Source organism: Hydra vulgaris, chromosome 01 (genome assembly GCF_038396675.1).
Source record: "Hydra vulgaris chromosome 01, alternate assembly HydraT2T_AEP".
NCBI classification, from domain to species: Eukaryota; Metazoa; Cnidaria; class Hydrozoa; order Anthoathecata; family Hydridae; genus Hydra; species Hydra vulgaris.
In genome coordinates this window covers 47928539-47954600 of record NC_088920.1, presented here as the reverse complement: position 1 = coordinate 47954600, position 26062 = coordinate 47928539, and the positions used below count along the sequence as shown (strand labels likewise).

Below are 26062 nucleotides of genomic sequence, written 5' to 3'. Positions count from 1 at the left end.
AAAACTTTTTGCAACATTCTCCAAACCTTTTTACTAATTTTTTTGCAACATACACTGCAACTTCACGAGATTCATCATAGAGTTTTTATACTCTTTTGCCGACTAGAGACACACACACAAAAAAGGTCCTCAATATTTGAAATTTGCTCTAAATTGAAATTAGATGAATTTTTAAATAAAATAGAAAATATTAATATCTTCTATTTTATTTAAAAATTCATCTAAATGTTTCATTTCATCAGCTTTGATATCATTTTCTATAAAATTGATTAATAATTTTACCAAATTTTTAATTTTTATTATTCTTTCACTATATAAAACATCCTTCAAGCTTACTAGAAACCGGCCACCACTCATTTGGCGATATTGGCCAAAACACCTTTCAATATTTGGAAACAAGCAGTCAAAATAAAGTCAAAGCCATTATTTAAAAGATCTTCTATTAGAGATGCTTGACATAAAAGTATCTTTGTAAAGCTGAAGATGTTTGAGCTAATAAGGTAAAGTTTTCACAATTAGAAATTTTTGAACTTTCCCAAGTTGAAAGCCATTGCACGCAAAAACTCAGGCTTTTTATCACCTTGAATCGCTGCTCTTCCAAGTCTATTACTAAAACAAAATTGGTCTTTTGAGTTAGGGATTGTCCATTAAACGTTGAAAAGATGCAAGAAACTTGAAGCATCTTTGGAATTCGGAAAATAAGAATTTATAGCAGCTATAGTAGTTTCATGAAAAATGTCAAGTGCTACCTGAATGCTACCTAGTGCTACCTGAACATTCTGTTTGAATTTGCCCGGGTGTAAAACTTTATTGCAAATTCTAGGAGCTTTTCTCAAATTTGCATCCGAATTTGCATCCTTTTTATAAATATCGTGCATGGGCTACTATATAACACGGCCGGATTTGTTGCCTTGAACGCAAAAAATTAGTGGGCCGAAAAAACACGAGTTTGAAGTTTACAATGAACCGATTTAACAATCTTAAATTAAACTTTTTTTAATTCAAGTAATACTTTATTTTGTAATGCCAAAAAAGTGTTGTGTTGTTGGTTGTAGAAGTAATTATAAGCGAAAGATTGAAGAATGTTCCAGTAACAGCAACCACGTAACATACAAAACTGTGTTTAGTTTTCCTGATAGCAATCAGTTAGATCTTCGAAATTGTTGGATTAAGTTTGTCAACCGAGCTGATTGGAGCCCCACAGAAAACTCAGTTATATGTATCGATCATTTTGAAGATAAATATTTGAAAAGAGGTAAACGTATAACATTGAATTATTGCGAAAATCCTATACCAACAATTATTACCAACCAAAACATCCTATCAAAGCCATCTTTAATTCAATCAATCTCAGCTTTACGTAAGCCCCCTGCAGTTCGTATATATTCTCATCCTTTTCTCGATGAAACATACGATTTTAGAAAACATGATACAATTAAAAGCATTATAGATCTTAATGAAAGTTTTTGTCCAGCAGGATTTTCATTTAAACTAGTTGATAACCGTGTGTTATTTCTTCGAATTTATTTCGACGACGGGGATGTTACTCCTAACATTGAGAGTATTACTATTGATAAAGACTTACATGTAAAGCTACATATGAAAGGTATCCCAGTTCCATTGCCTAAATGGTTTAGAGAAGGCAGTGTTTGTAAATTGACCAGTGCCAGTATGCTTGTTAATTTTGTTTCTTATATGCATGAAGTTGCAAAGAACGTATCAAAAAGTGTATTATCAGATTTATATAAATTATCTCTTTATAAACCACAAGGACGTCCAATCTACACAAATGAAATCATTAGATTTTCTCTAATTCACAGATATACATCAAAACAGGCTTATACTTTGCTATTAGAAGAGTTTCCACTTCCTTCGTTGTCTTATTTAAAATCACTTTCAAAGGGTGGCATTGATCCATTATCAGGATTATTATTACTTTTGGAAAATGGTAGTATTAGTGCTGACTGTGTTGTTTTAATTGATGAGATGTATTTACAAAAAGGTGTCCAATATCATGGAGGAAGTTTAATTGGTGCTGATGATGATGGTAATTTCTATTCTGGTATAGTTGTGTTCATGGTGGTTAGCTTGAAAGAGTCTATCCCCTTTGTAATTAAGGCCTGTCCAGAATTTCAAATTTCTGGTTCTATGATTAGTTCACATATAGAAGAAACGTTAGATACTTTATATAAAGCATCTTTTAATGTACGAGCTATAATAACTGACAATCATGCAACAAATGTTTCAGCATTTAAAATTCTACGTTTAAAGTTTGGTGAACAAGATAATGAAATATATTTTACTTTTATGGGACACCGGGTTTACAATTTATATGACAGTGTTCATTTACTGAAAAACATTAGAAATAATTTATTAAACTCAAAACGGTTTGTATTTCCACCTTTTGATTTTATTGAGTTTGATGATACTATTCATGTTGAAGCTGGAGAAATTTCTTGGAGTTTATTGCATAATGTTTATGAGAAAGATGAATTGTTACCTGCTAACTTAAAAAAAGCTTTCAAATTGTCTGCCCAAACTTTACATCCAGGAAACAACAAACAAAGTGTTCCTTTAGCTTTAAATATTTTTGATGAAACCACCTCTGCTGCAATCATCAGCTATTTTCCAAACGAAACTGCAGCTGCTGGATTTCTAAGGCTTATTAATATTTGGTGGACTATTTCTAATTCAAAGGTAATGTTTAATACAAACAATAGGATTGGTAATGCAGCTATTCCAGGTGACAAAAAGTCACAATTTTTCGAGTTTTTGCAACATGGATTAATGAATGGAAAAACTTGCAGTTTCAAAGATGTAATAAGTATACTTTATCTGCTCAAACAACTAATGCATTAATTACAACACTGAAGGGTACTGCAAGTACTGATTGAAGATTTATTTTCAGAAGGATATAAATATGTTTAAACTAGCAGGTTTCAAACTGATCCATTAGAAAGACATTTCAGTAAATATCGACAAATGAGCGGTGGAAGATTTTTAGTCAGTTTACGTGAAGTTCAATGCTCTGAAAAGATATTATGCATGAAATCCTTAATTAAAGCCAATATCAATTGTTGGACGAGCAATCTTAAACTTGATACAAAAATTGACAAAAATGAACTTTTAATAAAATTGGAAAAATATAGCAATGAAATTCAAGAGAATGAGCTTTGTCATGACTCTTACGAAGTTGCAATCAATATATCTGGTTACATCACGAAAAAGATTGGGGATAAATATAACTGTTCTAACTGTCTGAAATCATTAAGTTTCAATAAAGTCTCAACAGAATATCTGGAAATTCTTTCACGTGGTGGTTTAACAAAACCTTGCAAAGAATTAGCTAACTATGTTTGTAATGGGTTTATAATTCTGGACACTGTAAAGAAAATGTTATTAAAGTATTCCCATGATATAAAAAATGCATCCTTGCTAGCGCTAGAAAAATATCAACCAAGTGATAGTGATTTTATGTGTATAGAACATGAGGAATGGGGAAGGTATTTGGTAAACACAATTATTACCAACATATATTTTAACAATGGGCAACAAATTAAAAATGGAAAAGAAAAAATGAAGTTGCTGCCTTTAAAGTTCGACAAACCAAAAAAGACAAATGAATAAACCCATAACAACATAATATATGTATATTGTTTTTTTGAGAAACAAAAGAAACTTGACTTGATTAATCTTTTTGTAATATATGTAAATGCTTTCAGTAAATGTGTACATTTAAAAATTATGCTAGTTTTACTAACATTTTTGTTAATTTTAGTTGTTTGAACCAATAATTTTAAGACTAAGATTTTGTAGATTAAAATTGATGGCTAAAATAGATAGTTCATTCGGCTTAATGCAATCATGATTTATTATTAGCTAACTGTTTTAGTGTTTGAAGGTTAAGAATTTTGGTAATAGTAATAATTATAGCTAAGAGCAAATTATTTAAATATTATTAATGTCTTTATAGAATTACCTTCAGGTTTTGATTCAAAAGCTAAAAACCTAAAATCGGCCCACTAATTTTTTGCGTTCAAGGCAACAAATCCGGCCGTGTTATATAGTAGGCCATGATATCGTGCAACAGTTTCCATGAAATTTCACCAGACTTGAAAGTAATATCATCAACATAAGAAAAAAATTAAATTCAGGAAAAATTAAATTTTTTTCTATTCAACAAATTATTTCTAACATTTTTTATCAGGTGTATGACATCAAAAAATAAATAAACTTTTTTTTGATTTTTGTGATTTTGAGCATCTTGATCATGTAATTTCCATAACTTTGAGTAGGTGGAAACATTAGTAGCATGGTTGTCACATACAGTACCTCTGACTCTAAAACCACTCTTGGTTAAAATATCATCAAATCAAACAACAATATCCTTTTATAAAGAATTGTTTTCCATCAATAATTTTGCAACTTTCAATGAATCAATTTTATCTCCTTTTATCTTGTTTAGAAGGGAAAATGAAGGATAAACTGTTCAAGAAGAAGTTTATACGATTGAAGTGAAGTATAACGTAGGAGTAAAGCATATTGGATAATATCAGCTGAATAAACTTGACTTTTTTTAAGTAGATATTTTTTAAATTCCTCTAAAAAAAAATATTTTCTGCTTGTCCTTTAAGATACGAAGGAAAGTTTTTAAACATGCTTTTGTTACTAAGTTTACAATTATTCTCATGCCTGAACCAATGTGGCAAAGGTACAGGAAAACTTTTAAGAAACAATTTCATGTGCAAGTCTTTATCAATTTTGATACATTCCATAACTTCTGGCACACACTCATTGTTCAATTCAAGTTTATAAAAAAACAACATAATTTACAGATTTTGAAAAGATATATCCCGGTGGGCTGTCTGCTTAATTGATTGATTCTAAATCAAGTATAGAGTCATTTGTTAAAAATGATGTGTACTCATCTTCATGAAAAACCCTTTTTTTAACTTATAACCCTACTTTATAAGTTTATTGTTAAAATGTTTAACACAGACTACTGATAAGGAAGTTGGTCGCCAATTTTTTCTGTTCACAAATCGAATCCATCTGTTTTTTATATCTTCGTTTGTTGGAAAAGTAAATTAGTTCGACATCCAACAACACAACATTTGTTAACCATATTTTACATACATATGGTTACATACATGTATAGATGTTTAAGTAAATGACCTTTTTTTTCCGGCGAAAATGCAGGATGTAAGGCCGTCTATTTTAAGTGGGCCATGGTATTTAACGTTATGGTAAATTTATTTACCATAACGTTAAATACTTATTTTTATAATTTATTTTACTTAATATATTAGTTTAAAAAAAAAAATAGAATTTTTTTAAATACTCAAAACTTTTGCAAACAATCATATAAAATGAAACTTGATGTCAAATATTTAACATTTGTTTCTTCTAGATATTTTTAATTGCTCGTTAACTTAAAGGCAAACGTGCAACTATTTTTCATAACATCCACCGGCGGGAGGCAAATATTTCCGCCTCCAATTTGGTGACCGCAGCCAGTTGGGAGGCAGAAGCCATTTGAGGTGGCCTCTATTGATTCTACCTCCACAATTATTTCTGGAGGCGGCCACTAATGGTTTCCGCCTCCCTAATGGCGTCTGCCTCCAAAAAATAACTCTGGATGCGGCCGCCAATAAAAGGGCGGCTGTATAGATTAAAACAAAAATCTTTTTTGGATTAATTTTAAAAGATATTGTCTCAATTTTAACGAGCTGATCAACTAGCCTCAGTGATATTGATTAATTTATTGTTCGGTGGAAAACGAGCTAGCGAATAGCTTTATTGTTATGTTTATGTTGATACAAAACAGGTCTTGTAAGTTATTATTTTATTTTCATTTATGAATTTATTTTCTAGAACCTTATTTAAAATATTTTTAATACAAAATAAGTTTTTGAAATTAACGAAAAAATAGAACTGATGTTAATTATACACTGTGACAACCACACATTGTGCAACAACATAATATTAAAACCAGTAATTAAGATTTAGTGACAACAACACATTGTAGGTAACTAAACCCCAGTGAGCACGGGACATAAAAAAGACATCTTTTGCACGTCTTTTAAACGTATCGAACGTCTTTTGAACGTTTTGGGCGTCTTTTGAACGTTTAAAAGACGTATTTGTTTTGGTCCGGTGCCCCCTGGCATTACAAATTGGGTAATGTCAGTCTTAGTGAAGCTCCTAAAATGATGTAACGAAAGAAAAAAAAACCAGTTCTAAGATTTAAATAGTATTTATATATTTATATATAATGTATATATATTTTTTAAAATAAAAAAATCAATTGCAAATAAAATATTTAACACACTATATATGGTAATATTCATGTCAATTTTTCATACAAAACAATCATGTTACCCCTTTAACTCTGAAAAAAATAATAAACTCGATATATTAAAATAAATAAAGTTGCAAGTAATACAATTAAACAAAAATATTTAATGTATGTATGTATGTATGTATGTATGTATGTATGTATGTATGTATGTATGTATGTATGTATGTATGTATGTATGTATGTATGTATGTATGTATGTATGTATGTATGTATGTATGTATGTATGTATGTATGTATGTATGTAAGTATGTATGTATGTATGTATGCATGCATGCATGTATGTGTGTATATATGTTAGGTATCAATATGCATTTTTTAAATAAATAAGATTTTTTATATGCAAAATAAATTAGGTTTTCTACAGAAAAAATTAAGTTAATTTTTTTATTGAAAATTTGCTGATCGTTTGCGCATGACTATACATATGACGTATTCCAATCAGCCCGATTGAATACCCAACAATCAAAAGGTTTTTCCCCGTTAACAACGAAAATATAAATATATATATACTTCTTTAACTTTGTTTCAGAAAATTGTTTCAGCTTGATAATAAAACTTTTTATTAGAATTTTTTTTTAACAAAGCACTTTGTCGATTGCAACTAAATAAAAGTTGATGAACACGATAGCCTAATTTGTGGTCAATGATGACTATGGTGGCAGTAGTGGTGGTTACGGTTAACATTTTTATTAATTTTTAAAAAAAACCAAAAGCCATTTAATTTAACTTAATTGTTTTTTACTCACAAACAGTGGCGGGATTTCTGTGTGGTAGTTTAAAAGATATTCTCTTGGAAAACGCAACCATTCGCTATTCTGTTTGTTTCTTACACTGACACGAACATTCAGTCAGTATATTAACTGGCATAGGACGCCATTTACAGTCAAGAGAAACAGAGTTATACTCTTTCAAACAAGTGTATAACAGTATGTCTACAGATTTCCATTTTGACTCTTCACATGTCATACCTGCAGGAAAAGAGCATGTTTTCTTCTTTGAACAAGAACCTCTTTTGATATATTGTGGGAAAATGTTTTCACCCAAATCAATCCATTTATACTTAACAGGGCATTTTGATAAGTTCCATAAATAGTTTTGCATTTTTTCAGTTAAACGTTTTCCGAATTCTTTCTTTTTACCTTTAACTTTGGAAGAAAACTTTGCATTAAGGACCTCTTCGCTCATAGTTGGGTGCGTTTTCATACTAGAAGGTAAGTCGGTATCTAAATCGTCAGTGCTGGGTTCGCGTGCTTTCATTGAAGGAGGTTTTGCAATAGATGAAAATTCTGTGTCATAACTATTTCCAAGTATATACAGAAGTTTCTGAGGATTGCGTTCATCAATTGAAGGTTTTTGCATTTCTTTAAATAAAGGAATCATGGCTGTAATATCCGGTTTCTGGGAAGTTTCTTCCAGCATATCACTAAAAGACGGTAACGCAGCACAATCAATTTTAATAAGGTAGTATACCACTAATAGGAAAGCAATACGTGAGATGAGCGTCTTCATTTTGTCTCAGGTATTTATTATTAGTTTCTAAAAAATAGCAACTTGACGATATATGTATACATATATATATATATATATATATATATATATATATATATATATATATATATATATATATATATATATATATATATATATATATATATATATATATATATATATATATATATATATATATATATATATATATATATATATATATATATATATATATATATATATATATATATATATATATATATATATATATATATATATATATATGTATATATATATATATATTTATATATTTATATATATATATATATATATATATATATATTTATATATATATATATATTTATATTTATATATATATATATTTATATATATATATGTATGTATGTATGTATGTATATATATATATATATATATATATATATATATATATATATATATATATATATTCATATATATATGTATATGTGTGTATGTATATGTATTAAAAAAATAATGCAGTTCATAAACACATAGTACAATCAATTTTTAAATAAAGTTGTATTAATAAATTTAAAAACGTCTTAAAATTTTTAAAATAAACTTTCAATTTTTATCTTTCCAAGTCTATTTTAAAAATTGTTTCAAAGGTTATTGCTAGCCATCAAACTTCGATATCTCTCCGAAAAAAACAAGTTCAATTTCTCATTATTGTCGTGTTTAAGGGGTAGAGATAAAATAAAAACATCATTTTGTTTGAATTGTTTATATAAATGATATAATTAATCCAGTGGCGTATTCTAATCGGGAGGCGTATTTTTTTAATTCTATAGGCGCCAATAGGTCAGTATTTATAACTGTTATCACAGTTATAAGTATGTCGGTTTAAATGAATTGTTTTAATTTTCTAAGAATATACATACAAACGTAGAAAAGTTAAAATGTAAAATTTAAAAAACATTCAAGACAATTACTACAAATTTAAATCACCCGACATTTCTTAATAAAAAAGTGAACTTTTTTATATTATTGTTTAAAAAAAAAATGCATCGGTACTTTAATATTTACTTGTTTTATAAGAAATAATAATTATTTGTTATCATAATTGATAATTAGCCAGAATTATTTCCAATTGATTTATTACGTATCCGATTCGTCTTATTATTATATATGCTGTTTGATTAAGTCTAATTAATTCGCGTAAAAACGTAACAAAAAGTTTCTTCTTATGTTTCAAAAAGACTTGTCATCAAGAGTGTCTCTAAACAGCACGGTTACAAAATTGTCTCAAGACGCTCATCTTAAGACAAGACAAAATATTCCTTCGGCAATGATGCGATATTATCGTAATATTGCCCATGAAAAAAGACTTGAAGTTTTATCTAAGGCGTAAAGATTAAGTGACGCAAAGCATTTGCGTTTTTTACTCGCAATGTTTTAATTAGTAAAGAGTTTAACTATAGACTAAAGCCACCCTTTACGCCACCCCCATAACAATGAACGCCAACGATAAATTACTTTGAATTTAGAAAATAAGATTCGAAAGTATTTCTTATTTACTAATAAACTTTTTTTTCATATAAAATTAATTTTTAAACTTATTATTTACACCCAAACAAGCACACATATATACATACATACATGTATGTATGTATGTATGTATGTATGTATGTATGTATGTATGTATGTATGTATGTATGTATGTATGTATGTATGTATGTATGTATGTATGTATGTATGTATGTATGTATGTATGTATGTATGTATGTATGTATGTATGTATGTATGTATGTATGTATGTATGTATGTATGTATGTATGTATATAATAGGTTACATTATGTCTGGGACGAATGATGGTAGTATATTCAAGCTTTCAGCAACACGTAATAAAATTTAAGTTACTATTTTAACCATTATATTAGTCTTTTTTGTTTAGAATGTTTTGATAATGTGATAATGATGTCTGTTATCATTTCCTGATTTAGCAATTTGTCTCAATTTCTCAATAGCGTAAATACATTTGCGCATAAAAAAACTATATTTTCTTTAGACTTGTCTGTCTGCATAAAATAATACAGATTTAAAAACTGCGTGATAAATCACGGAACAAAGTAGTTGTAAAAAAACATATTTAGATTTTCCCATTGACATGGAGTTTTAGCCTCAATAGCTATAATAGAGAAACATTGTTGTTTGTTTTATGTGTGTTATTTTAGTTCAAAAAGACAGATTTATATTCACCATACTTGCCACGCAAATTTTTTTGTGCGAATAAAAAACTTTTTTTTCATTTTATACATTATATCAGCAAAACAAACAAACAGAGAGATCTTAATGTATAAGCTTAATCGTAATCTTTTCAAATATATAATTTTTTTCTTAACTTTCTATTTTATGCCTTTAATGAAAAAAATGACAAGAAAACGTTTACAGTTAAAAAAAGAAGTATCTTAACTTAGTATTAAAAGATAGGGTTACGTTAAAAGTGAGGGGAACATTGAAAGAGAAGGTATTATTCAATATTTGAGCGCAAAAAAAAAATCATATTGTTAATAAGTATAATAATCTAAAGTAAAATATAAAACAATTTTGTGATAAACTTTAGGAACTTTATGTATAGGTTAAAGTGATCTAGAAATATACCTGACATTTAAATAAAGGTTCTTTGACATTCAAAAAAGATCATTGTTGTCAATAAATCTGCAATATATTGTAAAAAAAAAATAACATAGCATCGATGAAATAAAATTTGTTCCATACGGTGAGCTATGTAAGAAAAATCTGTTCTACAAAACGTCTTTAAATGACTTAAATAATTAATCTAAGTAAATATATAAACTCAGCGAATTTTTTTCTTAAAGTGGTAATCATTCATTGATTACCATTGACTTACGAGTATTGATATGGCAATGTTTAATGCCAATAGTATAGTATAATTATATGCCAAGTTGTAAAGTAGATTAAAAACATAGCGTTTGTTAATAAATAAGCAAATTTTTCGTAAGCCAGAGGGAAAAAAACGCATGGTTGGCCAGACTTTTAAGTAATCCATTAATATTGAACTAGCTTTACCAGCAATTTTTTAATCAAATTAAAGTTGGTTTCAATATTGATGGCATTTGTCAGATAATTTATATATTACCATTAACAAAGAAAGCAATTTGTTTCAATTAAACGATTTGTCAATCTTGTCTAGGTAATAGTGACACGACTTTTTGTTTTATATACATATATTTTTTTACATTTTTTATATAAGTGTTAGTCGTGTTTTTTAAACAAAACAAAAAATTATTTTTTTTAAATTTCTCTCTTTCTAACACATTAACATTTTTTATAAATTGATTTATATTTTTTAAAAGCAAGGGAGGCTAAAAATTACGTAAAATACCTAAATTTGTTCCTTATATTAGCAAATCCTTTTGACATATATTAGCTGTTTTTCATACTTCTAATATATTAAAATATTTGAAAACGGAAAAAATTAGAAATTTGAAATCCGAGTAAAATTCCTTCTCAAATACTTTTATCACGTCACTGAGAGCGTAAATTTCTTATTCATAAAATGCATGGTAAATGCTTGGAAAAAAAACATTTTAATTAACAATATTTAAGATTTAAACATAATTTGAAAACATTTTAAAAAATTTAAAAAAATTTGTATCAAGTACAAATGTTTTTACATTTTTAAATGAATTTTTATTTTTTTAGTAGCCTTTTCTTCAATGAGATTTTTGTGTTGTTGTATATACATACACGCATATATACATACATATATATACATACATATATATATATATATATATATATATATATATATATATATATATATATATATATATATATACATATATATATATACATACATACATACATACATATATATATATATATATATATATATATATATATATATATACATATACATGTAAATGCATATATACATGTATATATATATATATATAAATGCACATGTAAATACATGTAAGTATATATATATATATATTTACATTTATATATATATATATATATGTATATATATATATATACATATATATATACATACATACATACATACATATAATATATATATATATATATATATATATATATATATATATATACATATATATATGTATATATATATATTTATATGTATATATACATATATATATACATATATATATATATATATATATATATATATATATATATATATATATATATATATATATATATATATATATATATATGTATGTATGTATGTATATATATATATATATGTATATATATATGTATATATATATATATATATATATATATATATATATATATATATATATATATTTATATAAATATATATATATACGCATATATACATTTATACATAATGTGCATATATTTTCATATATACATAATGTACATACATTATATACATAATTATGTACATTATGTATATATGCATACCACATGCATATTTATATGTGTGTATGATGTACGTGCATGTGTAAAGTATAAAATAACATAATAAATAATAATCAAAAAAAGGAAAACCCACTGAGCTTCTCGTAAAAGAAATTTGACTGGATTTTATTTTTCTTTCTGTTAAATAGTTTATTTTTCTTTGATAAGTCTCGCCTCCATTTGTACACTAAGTGCTGTTTTAAAATCAATGAGTAAATGAAAATAATTTGTGGTTTATTTCTATAATTTGATCACATTAAAATGTCAAATATTTTATTGAAATTTCAAAGCAGGCGTCGAAAGTCTTTCCGATGAAAGAATAGAAAATTACCGAGGACAACGACAAGTACACTATATATTTGTAATCTACGCGACACTTCCGTGACGGTACTTTATGCCAAGTCTATTGGTGCTTGTAAGTTGTATACATATTAAAATATGACTTATGAGCTAATATCTCTAACGAACTTTTCCATAAAGTTATAAAAACTTCATTAAAAAATTCATTAAAGACTTTAAATTATGTAACGATAAAAATGATACTAAAAAAACCCGCACGAATAGTTAAAACAAAAACAATAGCAACAATCACAACAACAATAGCGACGCCATTATAGCTATTAAATCAATATATAGCCAAAACACCTCCTCGCCCATATCAAAGTACCCTTATATTTATTTTATATTATATTTATTTACACGTATAGTTAATATAACAAAAATAGGAACTATTTTTCTATAATATAAATTCATATAGTATGGAATGAACATGTTCCGAAAAAGTAATAATTTTATTACAAAACCAACCTAATTACAGAGGCGTCATTCTATTGCAACCGACTTATATTTGAAATGAAGAAATAGAACATGAGTACAATAAATAAATACAACATTCAATTTATTGAATACAACATTCATGAGTACAAAAAATGAGTGCAATTAAAATATATATTATATATTAACATATATATATATATATATATATATATATATATATATATATATATATATATATATATATATATATATTATATATATATATTAATATATATATATTAATATATATCTATATATATATATATATATATATATATATATATATATATATATATATATATATATATATATATATATATATATATATATAAATCTATTATATATATATGTAAGTATATAGATACGTAAAAATAATAAATCTAATAATAATATATCCTTAAGCAATAGCCTTTGCAATAATTTATTGCGATAATAATAATTCGTATTAATTTTGTGCAATTCGTATTAAAAAATGACTTTTATCATACATTACTTATGGAACGGCTGCTCATAATAGTTTAGCTTTTCGAAATGAGAGAAAAGAACAACAACAAAAAAATATAACTTACAACTATATAAAAATTATCTCTCATAAGTTTATTTAAACTTATTATCTTTTCAAGTGGTTAAAAACAATTACTTACATAAAATACTTACAAATTTTAAGTTATCTCCTTAAATATATTTTAAAACAATTATAATCTACAAAATAAAGATGCACCATTGCGTTCACTTACACACCAAAAAGACTTCTAAAATGTGTTTCCTTTTTGTATTTTAAAACCGATCTATTACAATTGTTACATAAATTCGTTAAAGAAACCCCTTGTACAAGAAATATGGCGGTAGCAATTAACACTTACAGAATTACAATATAAATGGATCTTTAACTTGTCATTATTACGGTCAGGAAATTATGAACAATCGTTGTTAAACAAAACGACAAAACAGACTGAGCGAAGAAATGTCTATCTTATTTCATTCAACGATTTTGTGTTGCTGTTGAAATAAATCAAAAGAGCTAATTAGATGATTTTGTTGAGTCACTAAAGGCCTTCCGATTTGAACGTAAAGTCTATTTTTTTAATAAAAGTAACAGCAAATCACTTCAACTCTATCCATCTATTAAAAAATTGTATTTTTAACACTTGTTTGGGAATGTATAAAAAAAATACTTTGGTCTTAAACGCTCTTAAGTAGTTGAAAAATTTGAAAGCAAATTTAATTACTAACTATATAATTATTATATATTATTAATAATTTAATAAATTGAAATGTCGTTATTATGTATTTAGTTTTAGTTGTGATAATTTATATATTTCTGTAAACATCATACTTTTTCGTTTGTTTAAAATTGTCGATAATACAAACAAATTTCCTAATCTGGTCATTAATGTTATTGAGCCATTGTTTTATTTTGTAAATTTTGGTTAATGACAAAATAAATAAAAAAGAAATTTGAAATTGGTTCATATCATTTTATGTTAAATAAAAAGTATATATATATAAAAGAATGTAAAAAACAAACAACAAAATTGAAATCAAGTTTCGTCATTAAGGTAATGTAATCTAATTTCTATTCTACTGCGACGAATCCTTTAAATAAAACAAATCAAAGTTTTTTAAAACATAATTTTTACTCTGTCAACGCGTTATATTTGAGAACAGGCTAATAAGGTTTAAAAAATTAAAAAATGATTACTTTTAAAAAAATACGAGCCGTTAAAATATTTAAAAGGTTTTTAGACAAATCAAAAATTAAATCAAAGTTATTCTCTGAGGAATTTTCTTCTTAATTTAATAAATTCTTATGACCTAATCATCATTTTATTTCATCAATTATTAAACAATTAGTAGAATTGGAGAGAATTATTTATTTTCCGCTGTTTAGTAAAACATAAACGTTGACGAAATATTTCAAACAAAAAAACAAAAACAAAAAAAAATACTGTTAGAATCTTACATATTAAAAAGAATATTTCTAAACGATACCCACTGTTTTTAACTTTTTTCATACAAATAATAAATATATAAGCTTACTATTTAATTAGAAATATACTTGATATTACAAAATAACAAATAAATATATATTTAAATATAAAATATTTATAAGCATATAAAAATGTTTTCCCGAGAGTGTTCCCCGCACGGAGTTTATCTCTAATGATCCAATTAATCCCGGCACGGAATCATTTTCCTATGATCCAGTTTGACGTCTTTTTTCAGAGCTTGTTGTTTCTTTGTATTGGAAAAATAAAGGCGTACAAGTCTCGCGCTGAGGGATATTCGTAACATCAAAAATTATAAAGGACGATTATTGCGTCATAAACTAATGTCTATATAGTACAGGGTCAGTTAATCAATTTACATTTTATAGAAAAAAGAAGAAGACAAGAATATTTATATAACTACTTGAAAATATTTTTCACATTAAATAAATTTTTGTTTGAAGTTTTTTTATTAAACATATTTATGTGCAGTTATAAAGCGCGTGAAAAAGAAACTACCTTTTAATTTTCTCGGCGGATTTCACTAAAAAAGTTTCTTACAAATAAAAAGTTTTTTTTTTACAAATGGAAACACTCTAGTTTAAAAAAAATCTTCTTTTCATTATTTTTATAGGAAAAAAAAATAATTTAATTATTTATATTTATTAATTGGTAACAAAGTAGAACTAGTTTAAAAAAAGTATATAATCTGCTTGATCGGCTTTGTAAAAATAGAAAAAGATAACAATTTATGCAATTATTTCTTTTTAAGCGTGATAACATTTACAAAAAATGTCGTCATGTATATTTTATGAATGACAAAAAATAAAGAGACTGAAACTTAATGTTTCAGGAAACGGTCTCTTGGTACTCTGCTTGAAACATCCAATAGATTATTTTTTTTTCGATAATGACTTTTTGTGTGAGCGAAAACGAGAGTTAGAAATTTCCGTTTAAGCCTTCCCATTGATACATATAAGAATTATGTACAAAAATAAGAGAGTTATTTAACAGAACCAGGGTGTTACAGGGTAATTAAAACTCAATTTTAAATGTTAGTTTGTAAGAAAAAACATTATTAAATTTAATTATTATACAGCTGTTGCTGTTTATAAAGTTAAAAGTTGTTGTTTATGTTTTATAGTTAATCTTATATTATAAATTTTATAATTTTTAAAATTCCTTGTTTAAAATTTTTTTCTTAATTTCAACTTAATAAATATGGTTGAAATTAATAATGAAAAAACAAAAACATACGTTTTTTAAAATTATATAAATAATGATGATGAGATTAATATATCATAACATAAAAATAATACAATATAATAAAACAGAAAATTAAGTTTTCTTACCATGAAAATTAGGAGATAGAACCTTATAATTCTCAAGTGCTATTTTGTCTAACACCATTTTATATTACTTAATAAATAATTAATGTATATTCTAAGCAATGAGTTTAACAAATTTGATATTTTGATTATTTAATTTAATCAATTGAATAAATTTTTACATTAACTTTAAAAGTTTCATAAATTTTGTTAAATTTTCTCAACATTACAAAAGGGAGATAGAACCCTATTATTCTAACGTAACGATATATCAAACTGATAACTCCACATTATAAATCGTCACTTGATACTTGTATAAGTATAGAGATACTTGTATAAGTACTTGCAAAAATCTTAGTTTCAATGAAGTTTTTTTCACAACGGCCCTTAACATTTCAGTTAGTTGACCTAGTTATATAATATTTTATATATTTATTTAAAAAGTTATATATATTTATACAAAATAATATAAGCAAAATTAATAAGCTTTATTATTCCAAATTTATAATCTATTTTTAATCTATATAAAAATAATCCGCGCGAAAGTTACACTCGATTGGAAAATCAGTTAAAAAATTATCCTTCGGAAAGTTGATTTTCAAATTTTGATTAAATTAACTAAAAAAATACTTCTAAATTTTTTTTAATAAAACGTCTAATTTTAAAAGCAATACTGTAAACATATATAAATTTTAAAAGCAATATTCTAAACGTGTATCAATTTTATAAGTAATACTCTCAACATACAATACTCTTAGCACAGCCGTAGCACAGTGGATAGAGTTCTGGCTCAGAACCAAGAAGTCCTTGGTTCTGGCTCTAACCCATTAAATAACATTGGTAAAGAAGGAGACGTGAACCTCTTAGTTAAATTTTCTTCCGTGGTACTCTGTCATAAGATCTTAAGGATTTCTGGGAGCACCTTAATAACCACAACAACAACAACAACAACAACAACAACAACAACAACTACTACAGCAACAACAACAACAAAAAACATACATTTATTATTTGTTCAAGGTTTGGGTGAGTACAAATAAATTAAAATTAGTTATATTTTGTAAAATTTAATGAAATTAGTAATAGTTTATAAATTACAATATAAAGAATTTATTTTCTTTGTTTTAGGTACAACAGCTTACTATTATATTTAAACATATGACTACTTTGCTAACAAAGATAATTTAAAGCCTTCAATTTTGTTACATTTAATTTACATTTCTGTTTATTTTGATCATATTTTAAAGTGAATTAAGAAATTCTAGTTACTTAATTTAGTTTTAATTGTTGTTATATGCAAACTATTGGTAACTTTTAGGGATCTCAAATGGAAATCGCTCCAAAGTCTTTCTAAAATATTTTATGTTTGTTACTTAAATGGTAGTTTAAGTAACAAACACACCCTTTGAACATTTTAGAAAGGTGTTAGTTTATAATTTGAACAAGGTGTTAACTTATTTTCAATAGCCATTGATTTGTTTTTCATAGTCCGTAGTTTCAACTTAATTTTTTGTTAGACTTTCCCATTCGCTATAGATTTTGAAAAATTTTGATTGGAGTGCGCATTCCCAAAGGTTTCTTTTTTTTATTGGACTTCTTATTTTTGTTATAAAATTATTATTGCTCAAAGATCACATTTTTTTATACTGAATTCTAATTTTTTTTTGTTTCTCAATTACTACTACTAGCTTTAGCGTATCTTTAATACGTGATTTGGGTACGTGAAAGGTAAATCAATGAAATTTTGTAGGTGCATAGAAAATGATTTAAAATAATATGATGTTTGATATTATTTTGACGCTAGAACAAGGAAAAAAGTATTTTCTGCAAAATCAATAAAAACGCTATTTTAGTTATTGAGCATTCGAGTCTTCAAACTGAATTTTACTAAAATTATTAATTTTTTTTTTAAACATTTATAATAAAACTGTAATATTTCTAGCACAAGATTTTATATGTCATGAATTTCTTATGAAAAAACTACAACTAACCCACTAACAATCAAAGAGAAATACATAAGTATTAGCATGACAGCTTAGCCCCTTAAATAAAATTAAAGACATGACTTCACATTTTGTCCTTTAGAAGTCGAGAATTATTTATTTGTATATAAAGAAAAATTAGGCATCTACATCTATATGAAGAATTAAGAATTAATTAACCCTACACATTTAATTTTTGAACGACCTGTTCAAAAATTAAATGTGTGGGGAAAGATGAGGCAAGACTTATCATAAAGACATGAGTTTTTCAATTTTTAAGTAGAAATATTTGTAATAAAAGTTAAAACGAAATATTCATAAAATCATTATCTGGCCACGTAATTGGGGCAAGATGACTTACTGTGCGTTTTCTGTCCCCAAATTTATTTCATTTTAGAAACTACCAACTACTTTACCTAAATTGTTGCAATAAAGTAAACAGGTATTTCAAAAAACCATCCTTAGAAAAGTTTTTCTTGTTGAACAACCCACTACTCTCCATTAGCAATAACCCTAACCATAACGTATATTTTTAAGCGTAGTAAAAAACTTATGCGTATAAAATCACAAAGCACAAAGAGAGATTAACCAATGATATTTACTTCAAAAGAAAGTTAATATTTTGTCCATTTAATGTGCTTTTATTTGATGATGTTTTCTATTGTTCTGATTAAACTATAGCTAAAAAGGAGGATAGCCAATCAGGTAACATTTATGCTATATGACTTTTTTAAGAAATATTTAGACATATATATTTGATCTGCAGATTTGCAAATAAAGGGTAGGCCCCCTATCAAAAAATAGGGTAGGCCCCCTATCAGACTTAATGTTGTTTAAAAAAGTATGTTTTAATAGATTTTAAAAATTTTAAATCTAATTTTGTTAGCTACTATATGCAACAATAGTTATTCTAATAACTTTTGTAAAAAAAATTTGAGCAAACTTACCCCTTTTATTTAAACCCAACATCTACTTATACATGCTATAAATGAAAGCATAAACAATTTATTTGTTTTTGAGACATATCCAGTTGTGATAATCTATTTTTATCTTTGATATTTTGCGTCAATTTTTTGGCAACAAAGTTTATTAAACATATATTTAAATGTTGGTACTGAAGACGTAGTTTAACTCATTTAAAAAACTCATTTTTCAATTAGAATAAAAAAAAATCAATTTAAATAAAACCATAATTTAAACGGCTGAGCTCCACCTAATCTTTCTTTAAATTTGACAAAATTGTGTCATCACAACATGATGATTTCAAAATTAATTTTTTGAAGCAAAAAGAAGGGCGTTTTACTCCAAGTAAAAGGTACGTTTCACTACCAACATGTGTCGTACCAACAAGAGTACGTTTTACTACCAACATGTGTACATACCAACAAGAGTACGTTTTACTACCATCATGTGTACATACCAACAAGAGTACGTTTTACTACCATCATGTGTACATACCAACAAGAGTACGTTTTACTACCATCATGTGTACATACCAACAAGAGTACTTTTTACTACCAACATGTATAGCTTTGTTTTATATTCATCAATAATAATACAGCAAAAATAGTAGCAAAATATTTCTAAAAATGTAAACTGTATAAAAACTAAAAAATAACCAATTTTTTTGAAATGCTTTATCAGTCAGAAACAAGTATTCACAATAACTTTGATCTTAAATAACTAAATTCAATGAAAATAGTAAAATACGCTATACTTTAAAATTTTTTGCAAAAAAGTTATGTTTATTAAAGGTGTAAAAGTCTTCTACTTAAGAGTCTACTCTTTGAAATACATTTTCAGTGAAAATTCCGAGAGTTCCGACTCTTAAGTTAAATAATATATAACAAGATAGAGAGGCGTTTTACCCTCTCTATCTTGTTATATATTATTTTGTTTTAAGGATTTTTTACTAAAAATTTTGTGATGTAAAATCTCCACTGCCCACTACAAAATAAAAAGATTATTTCCAAATAATACTACTACTAGAAGTTATATTCTTAGAAAATGTTTCGTTTAATGTCAGATGCAAATTCGATACTAATCATTACATGTTTCAATGAGTGTATTATAAAAAAAAACTTATTGCATTTATCTAGAAAGATTATTTAATATGTATTGTGACCCAATTTAGTTAAGCGTGCTAGATAAATAATTTACTATATAAATAAAAAATAGAATAAGAAAATCTTAACAAAAATTATTTTTTTTCTTTAATATTAAAATGACTCTTTAAAGCCTTTAACTAGCCGTAAAATAGTTTATGATATAAGCCTAAAATAAGTGAAATAAAAAAAACTCACATTTTGGTTCTTATTAGATCTCAATTCAATTCGTATTAAATAATCTAGATACAATAAAATTTGCAGTCTTCTATATTTGATCAAGTCAATAACTAAGGCATTTTGGGTGAGCTTATTTTATTCAATAAAAATAATCAGGGTGTTAAATTTGGAAAAATTGGTTTTTATTTAAAGGTTTTTTAATTTAACTTAATAAAAAAAGAAGGAAAAGGATGATATAAACCAGCTTAAAAAACATATATTTTTAAATTTTTTTTTACAATTAACTCTGCAAATAAGGATTATGATTTTATTAATTAAAATGCATTACTATTTGCTACCTTTAGTAATCAGCAACGCAATGTGCAGTCGACCAAAAAAAAAATTTTTGGACAAGTTAACAACTTTATTAAGTTTTATATTTACAATTATACATTACTTAATTAAATAAAGTTATATAGAAGTTATTAAAGTTAATTTTATATAACTATTTATCAAAGTTGGGAAGTATATTAGGTGATATTATACATCAAACACTAAATATTTTTTAAAACTTATACAATTCAAAAAATTGTGAAAGAATTCCTGAACTACAAAACACAAAGCACAAAGTTCATAAAACTACCTAATTACCAACCAGAACTAATAAAGACAGAAAAAAAAAAACTTTCCATTGCATTAGGAAAACCAGACTTGATACTTTTAAACGTAAATTTTGAATTTTTTATTATAGCTAATTTAGGTCTATATTTTTGAGTACCTTTGCATTTTTAAATTCAACCAACATTTTTCAGAAAAATGTAAAATATAAGAATCAAAGTTTTATTTTACTTTAATTTTATTGGGTCTAACTCATCAGTAGATGTATGCATCAGAGACCCCGTTTACCGTTATTCAAATAGTTGCAAAATAAGCAGCCTAAAATAGCAATAGTAAATCTCCAGACATAAAAGTAATTTTTAATTGTTTTAGATCCCTCCCAAAAAACATTACAATAAAGAGCTTTTTCTTCTCTACATACACATTTTTACATCTGGTACGATGGTGAAATCCTTTATTAGATTTTAAAGCATCTGTAAAAAAAGAATAAAAAAAAACATATAAAAGAAGCTTTTGAAAACCAAAACATATAATAAGCACCAACAAACCTAGCAAAAAATAATAATGGCTGACTTGTCACTTGGAAAAAAAACGGATTTAAACCATGCAGTGCACAGTGGATCAAAAGTGACATTTCCTAAGCAAATCCTAACATAATTCAAAGTGTTAAGTTTTTAGTAAAAGCAGTTGATTAAGATACAAAATATAATTTGTTTTACATAATAAAATTATTAAAAGATTAAACTGATAATAACTTAACTTAACTTGTTAACAAGCTTAAGCATTGTTAACATTTATACAATAACTATGCAGTTACTGATATTATTAGGGCTTATCTACCATCTTTTATTTTGTTCACCTATAATAACTTATTCAATTGTAAAATGGGCAAAAAAAATAGTTCTTTCAGACCAAATTTACAACCATATTGATTTATTTATAATGGATACAACTGTACCCATATTTTTTAATACAAACAATAAAATAACTTATTACTTAACTTGTCAAACCTGATACTTTACTATTTTTTCTATTTCTATAGTTGTTTATAATGTACGGCATAGTTACTAAAAAATTTTTTTGCACATGTTCGTTATTTTAATGGCGCTTTTACTAACATTAAAAAAAAGCTGATACTGTCTGATTGACTAGATTAGGACGGGGCTAGTAGAGCATTGGGTCAGGATGGTCCAGTAAATTATCTCAAAAACCATGTATTGAAAAAAAAAAGAACTAATGGAAAGGTAAAGGGTTAGAATGATAGATTAATGCGCAACAATCGGTTGTTTCATGGCAGGCAAGTGAGATGGCAAATTTCTGCAACTCTTATGTGCTATAATTTAGTCTGACTTTTTGTTTGAGACGAGGTTTATGATGAAAATTAAAAATTGGAAACTTTAAGAAAATTGGTTACGTTAGCAGATTTCAATCAAAGCTTCAATTTATTTTTTTAACTAATTTTTCAAATTGTGTCTATAATCAGAAAATAACAATTCATAAGTATTAGTGTGATCCTAAAAGCAAATAAGAGGGTTATATTAAATAACATTCTTTTTCCCTCACATTAATCGTTTAAAAATTTGAATAAGTGTGATGCTTCTTTTAATGAAATAATTAGTTTAAACATTTGATCAATAGTTTTACTCGAAATCGTAGCTTTTTTTTCTTAGTTTTTGTTAGTGTTTGCTTCCATATTACAGGCTCATAAGAAAGTTATTAAGAACTTTTAGATAGTGAATAGACTTTAAAATATTGACAAACTAGTTTGGTAAAATGGCTAAATCTAAAGTGTGATTTGATGTTTTCTTGAGCACTTCTCTACAAAAAAAAAAAAGAAAAAAAAGCTGCAAACGAAATAATTTACTCAATTCTACCATTTTATAATTGATGAAAAGTTCAATCAATTAAACCAAATAAATAGGCAGAAAAAACATGCTTGTAGAAACCTAGAAGCCGGAGACTGATCTCATTAGAGGGGCCGGAGCCATAAATATTCTACTAGTTCCAGCTACTCAATATAATCTAGTTATGTATATATATACTTTCCTCCATAACTATCTCTATGAAGGAAGTATATATTTGTAGAAGTAGAAGATTTAGAAATAATACTTTGTCAGACATTTATTTATATACATGTATATGTATATATGTATATTTTTATGTTATGTATATTTATTATTCATATGCCACAGAACTGCATTTGAAGTTTTTTTCACATGGTCACCACTTCAAAATCATGACATTTTTAAATGAATTTTTAATTTTATTATGAATTTTGATTTAATTTAAGAAATTGTCAAAAAAAAAATTTTTTAATATTATTAACCTTGCATGATTTTGGTCGTAAATACAATTTTCGAATATTTCATTCCTAAGCTTACAGTAAATATATTTTAAAACTTGACACCAGTATGAATATACAAAAGTTTGAAATTATCTTAAGCACTAAAAAATCATTATTCCGCTCATACATATATGATACTACTACAAACTGATAAATTCTCGTAGAATTTCTCAAACTCGTGTTCAAAATTATATATATAGTCAAAAATGTACATATGTATTTTCTTTATGTATGGAATATTAGGTGTCAAGGTATGCTCTATTAAAACATTTTTTCAAACATTTACTAAAATAAAGATATCGTGTAATGTGTGATGCAATTCAAATATGGCATACATTGGAAATTATAGTAGCATTTGTTATAGAATTAATTTACAAATCTGCACATGTGTAAATTGTCAAAACATATAAATCGTCTCTTCATATGTTCAACATGTATATAAAACTGAGAAAAAATAAGTATTATGGCAAGCTGGTTTACAGGATGCACAAATGCACAGACAAAATATTATTTCCTTCCGATGGATTTGGTGGTAAACAAAGTTTTTTAAATATTTTATTCTCACCTCTAATCACAATTATCACAAAATCTAATCATAATCATATTTAATCAGAAAATATAAAAAGATAATTTAAAACTTGTACAAAAGTTTTTACAACTAAAAAATCCATATTACTCTTATGTGTATTCAGTAAAATTACTACAAACTGATAAGTTCAATATTGTATATTTTCATAAATCCATGATACAAATAGTATTTATGGTCAAAATTGTACTTATGTGCTAATACTAATTGTACTTATGTGGTAATAGAATATTAGGTGTCGCGTTATTTACGCATCTAAAACAATTCTAAAACCTATCTAATTTAAAACGCATCTAAATATATATTACTTAGTTGTAACCAGTTAATGTATAACTGCGCATTCTAACATCCAGTGCAAATCTGTACGCTATCTATATTCTATCTTTCTAACTCAACTTCTTCTGTGTGTCACTTTAATTATCTTCGATTTTCTTAAAAAACTTACTTTGAAGCGCGTTATGATGCTCTTTAGTGAGCATAAACACCTGAATTATCTGCAATTTCTTGCACGATCCTTGTTTACCACTTATTATTATGCAAACGTGCAATGTGTATTATGATGGTAATATTACTAACTCAAAAAATTAGTAATATTATCATCGTGTGGTCTATAGCATGTAGAAACAAGAAAGTTTTTTGACGCAGTGTTAATTAATTCCATTGTAAGAACCTCATTATTGCAATCAGAGTTTGAGGAATCATTTCTAAACTTAATGTTTTGATCATTCCGAATATAGGTTAAAAAAATTTAGTTTGTCAGACAAAATAAATTTTTAAATATAGACAAACTTTGTCTATATTTAACTTCTTACTTCAATACTTATGTGTATTACCGTAAATTTATTTCAAAAATTTCAGATGTTTAAAATGGAACTTAAAACTTTTTATAGTAAATTTACAGTAATTATTTGTATTGAAGAAATTTCTTAAAAAAACAAGCCATACAAAATTTTACATTCAACTCGCTAAACCACCTGTGTAATCTCATAATTGCATCAGGGTCTGCTCAATAATAAGATTGTAAAAACAATTAACTTTTGCTATATATTTAGTAATTTTGTTTTTACTTAAGTTTGACCAATGTAACTACACAAGCTATTTTTAACTGGTTTTACATACGTTGGTCTAATTTTTTGCCAAATCTTTTTATTATTCATTTTGCATCACCGTTATAAAGGTGCATTCAAGCCCGGATAAATCTAGTTTCGTTTCGTGAACTACAAACCTTATAACATATCAAATCAATGCACTCTGGATTAACATGAGACCACTTAAGGTTCTCTTTATAGCTTTTGTTTAAACTTGCTCTAAAACTTTCTCAACGCCAGTTCCTGCCATATATTTTTAATTGCTTTCGAGAAAACTCATCATTATGCGAAATCCTCCGAGCTGACATGCTATACCAAAGTTATGATCTTTTATAACACTAAGTTTCCTTTTATTAACACTATCTAATATCTGTCATGCCTATATTGGTAAATATTTTTCTTTTATACAGTTGGAGGTTATTATATGTATGTTTGTGTTCTTCTTGAATTTCTGGTGCGGTGAAAGCACAGTTACCAACCAGTAACTTCAACTATAAAATTTACGCGTCAGTAAATTCCTGAACCCTATCTGAACTCCAGTTTAGGTCAGGTTCAGAATCATAGCGATAACCCGGCTCACTAGTATCATAAAATCCAGTACTACCTGCCTCATGTTCTGCTGCCTTGTAGGGTTTGCTTTTTTAGACATAGACAAGGAAAAATAAACACTGAATTAATTTACCCTGCCTTGAGGCTCTTGGTAAAGGTAAGGCTAGATATGGTGTCTCGATAAAAATACT

General features: G+C 26.1%; 1 protein-coding gene across 1 annotated transcript; it reads right to left on the bottom strand.

Moving 5' to 3' along the window:
- Positions 1-6243: 6243 nt before the first annotated feature.
- On the bottom strand, positions 6244-7897 carry LOC100203713 (noggin-like). Its single transcript, XM_065788417.1, has one exon. The coding sequence runs from the start codon at positions 7868-7870 to the stop codon at positions 7172-7174; it is 699 nt and encodes a 232-aa protein (XP_065644489.1). The 5' UTR covers positions 7871-7897; the 3' UTR covers positions 6244-7171.
- Positions 7898-26062: the final 18165 nt, after the last annotated feature.

What these genes read in the sequence shown, in the direction of transcription:
- LOC100203713 (XM_065788417.1), bottom strand. Translation starts at nt 7,870, where the DNA reads ATGAAGACGCTCATCTCACGTATTGCTTTCCTATTAGTGGTATACTAC.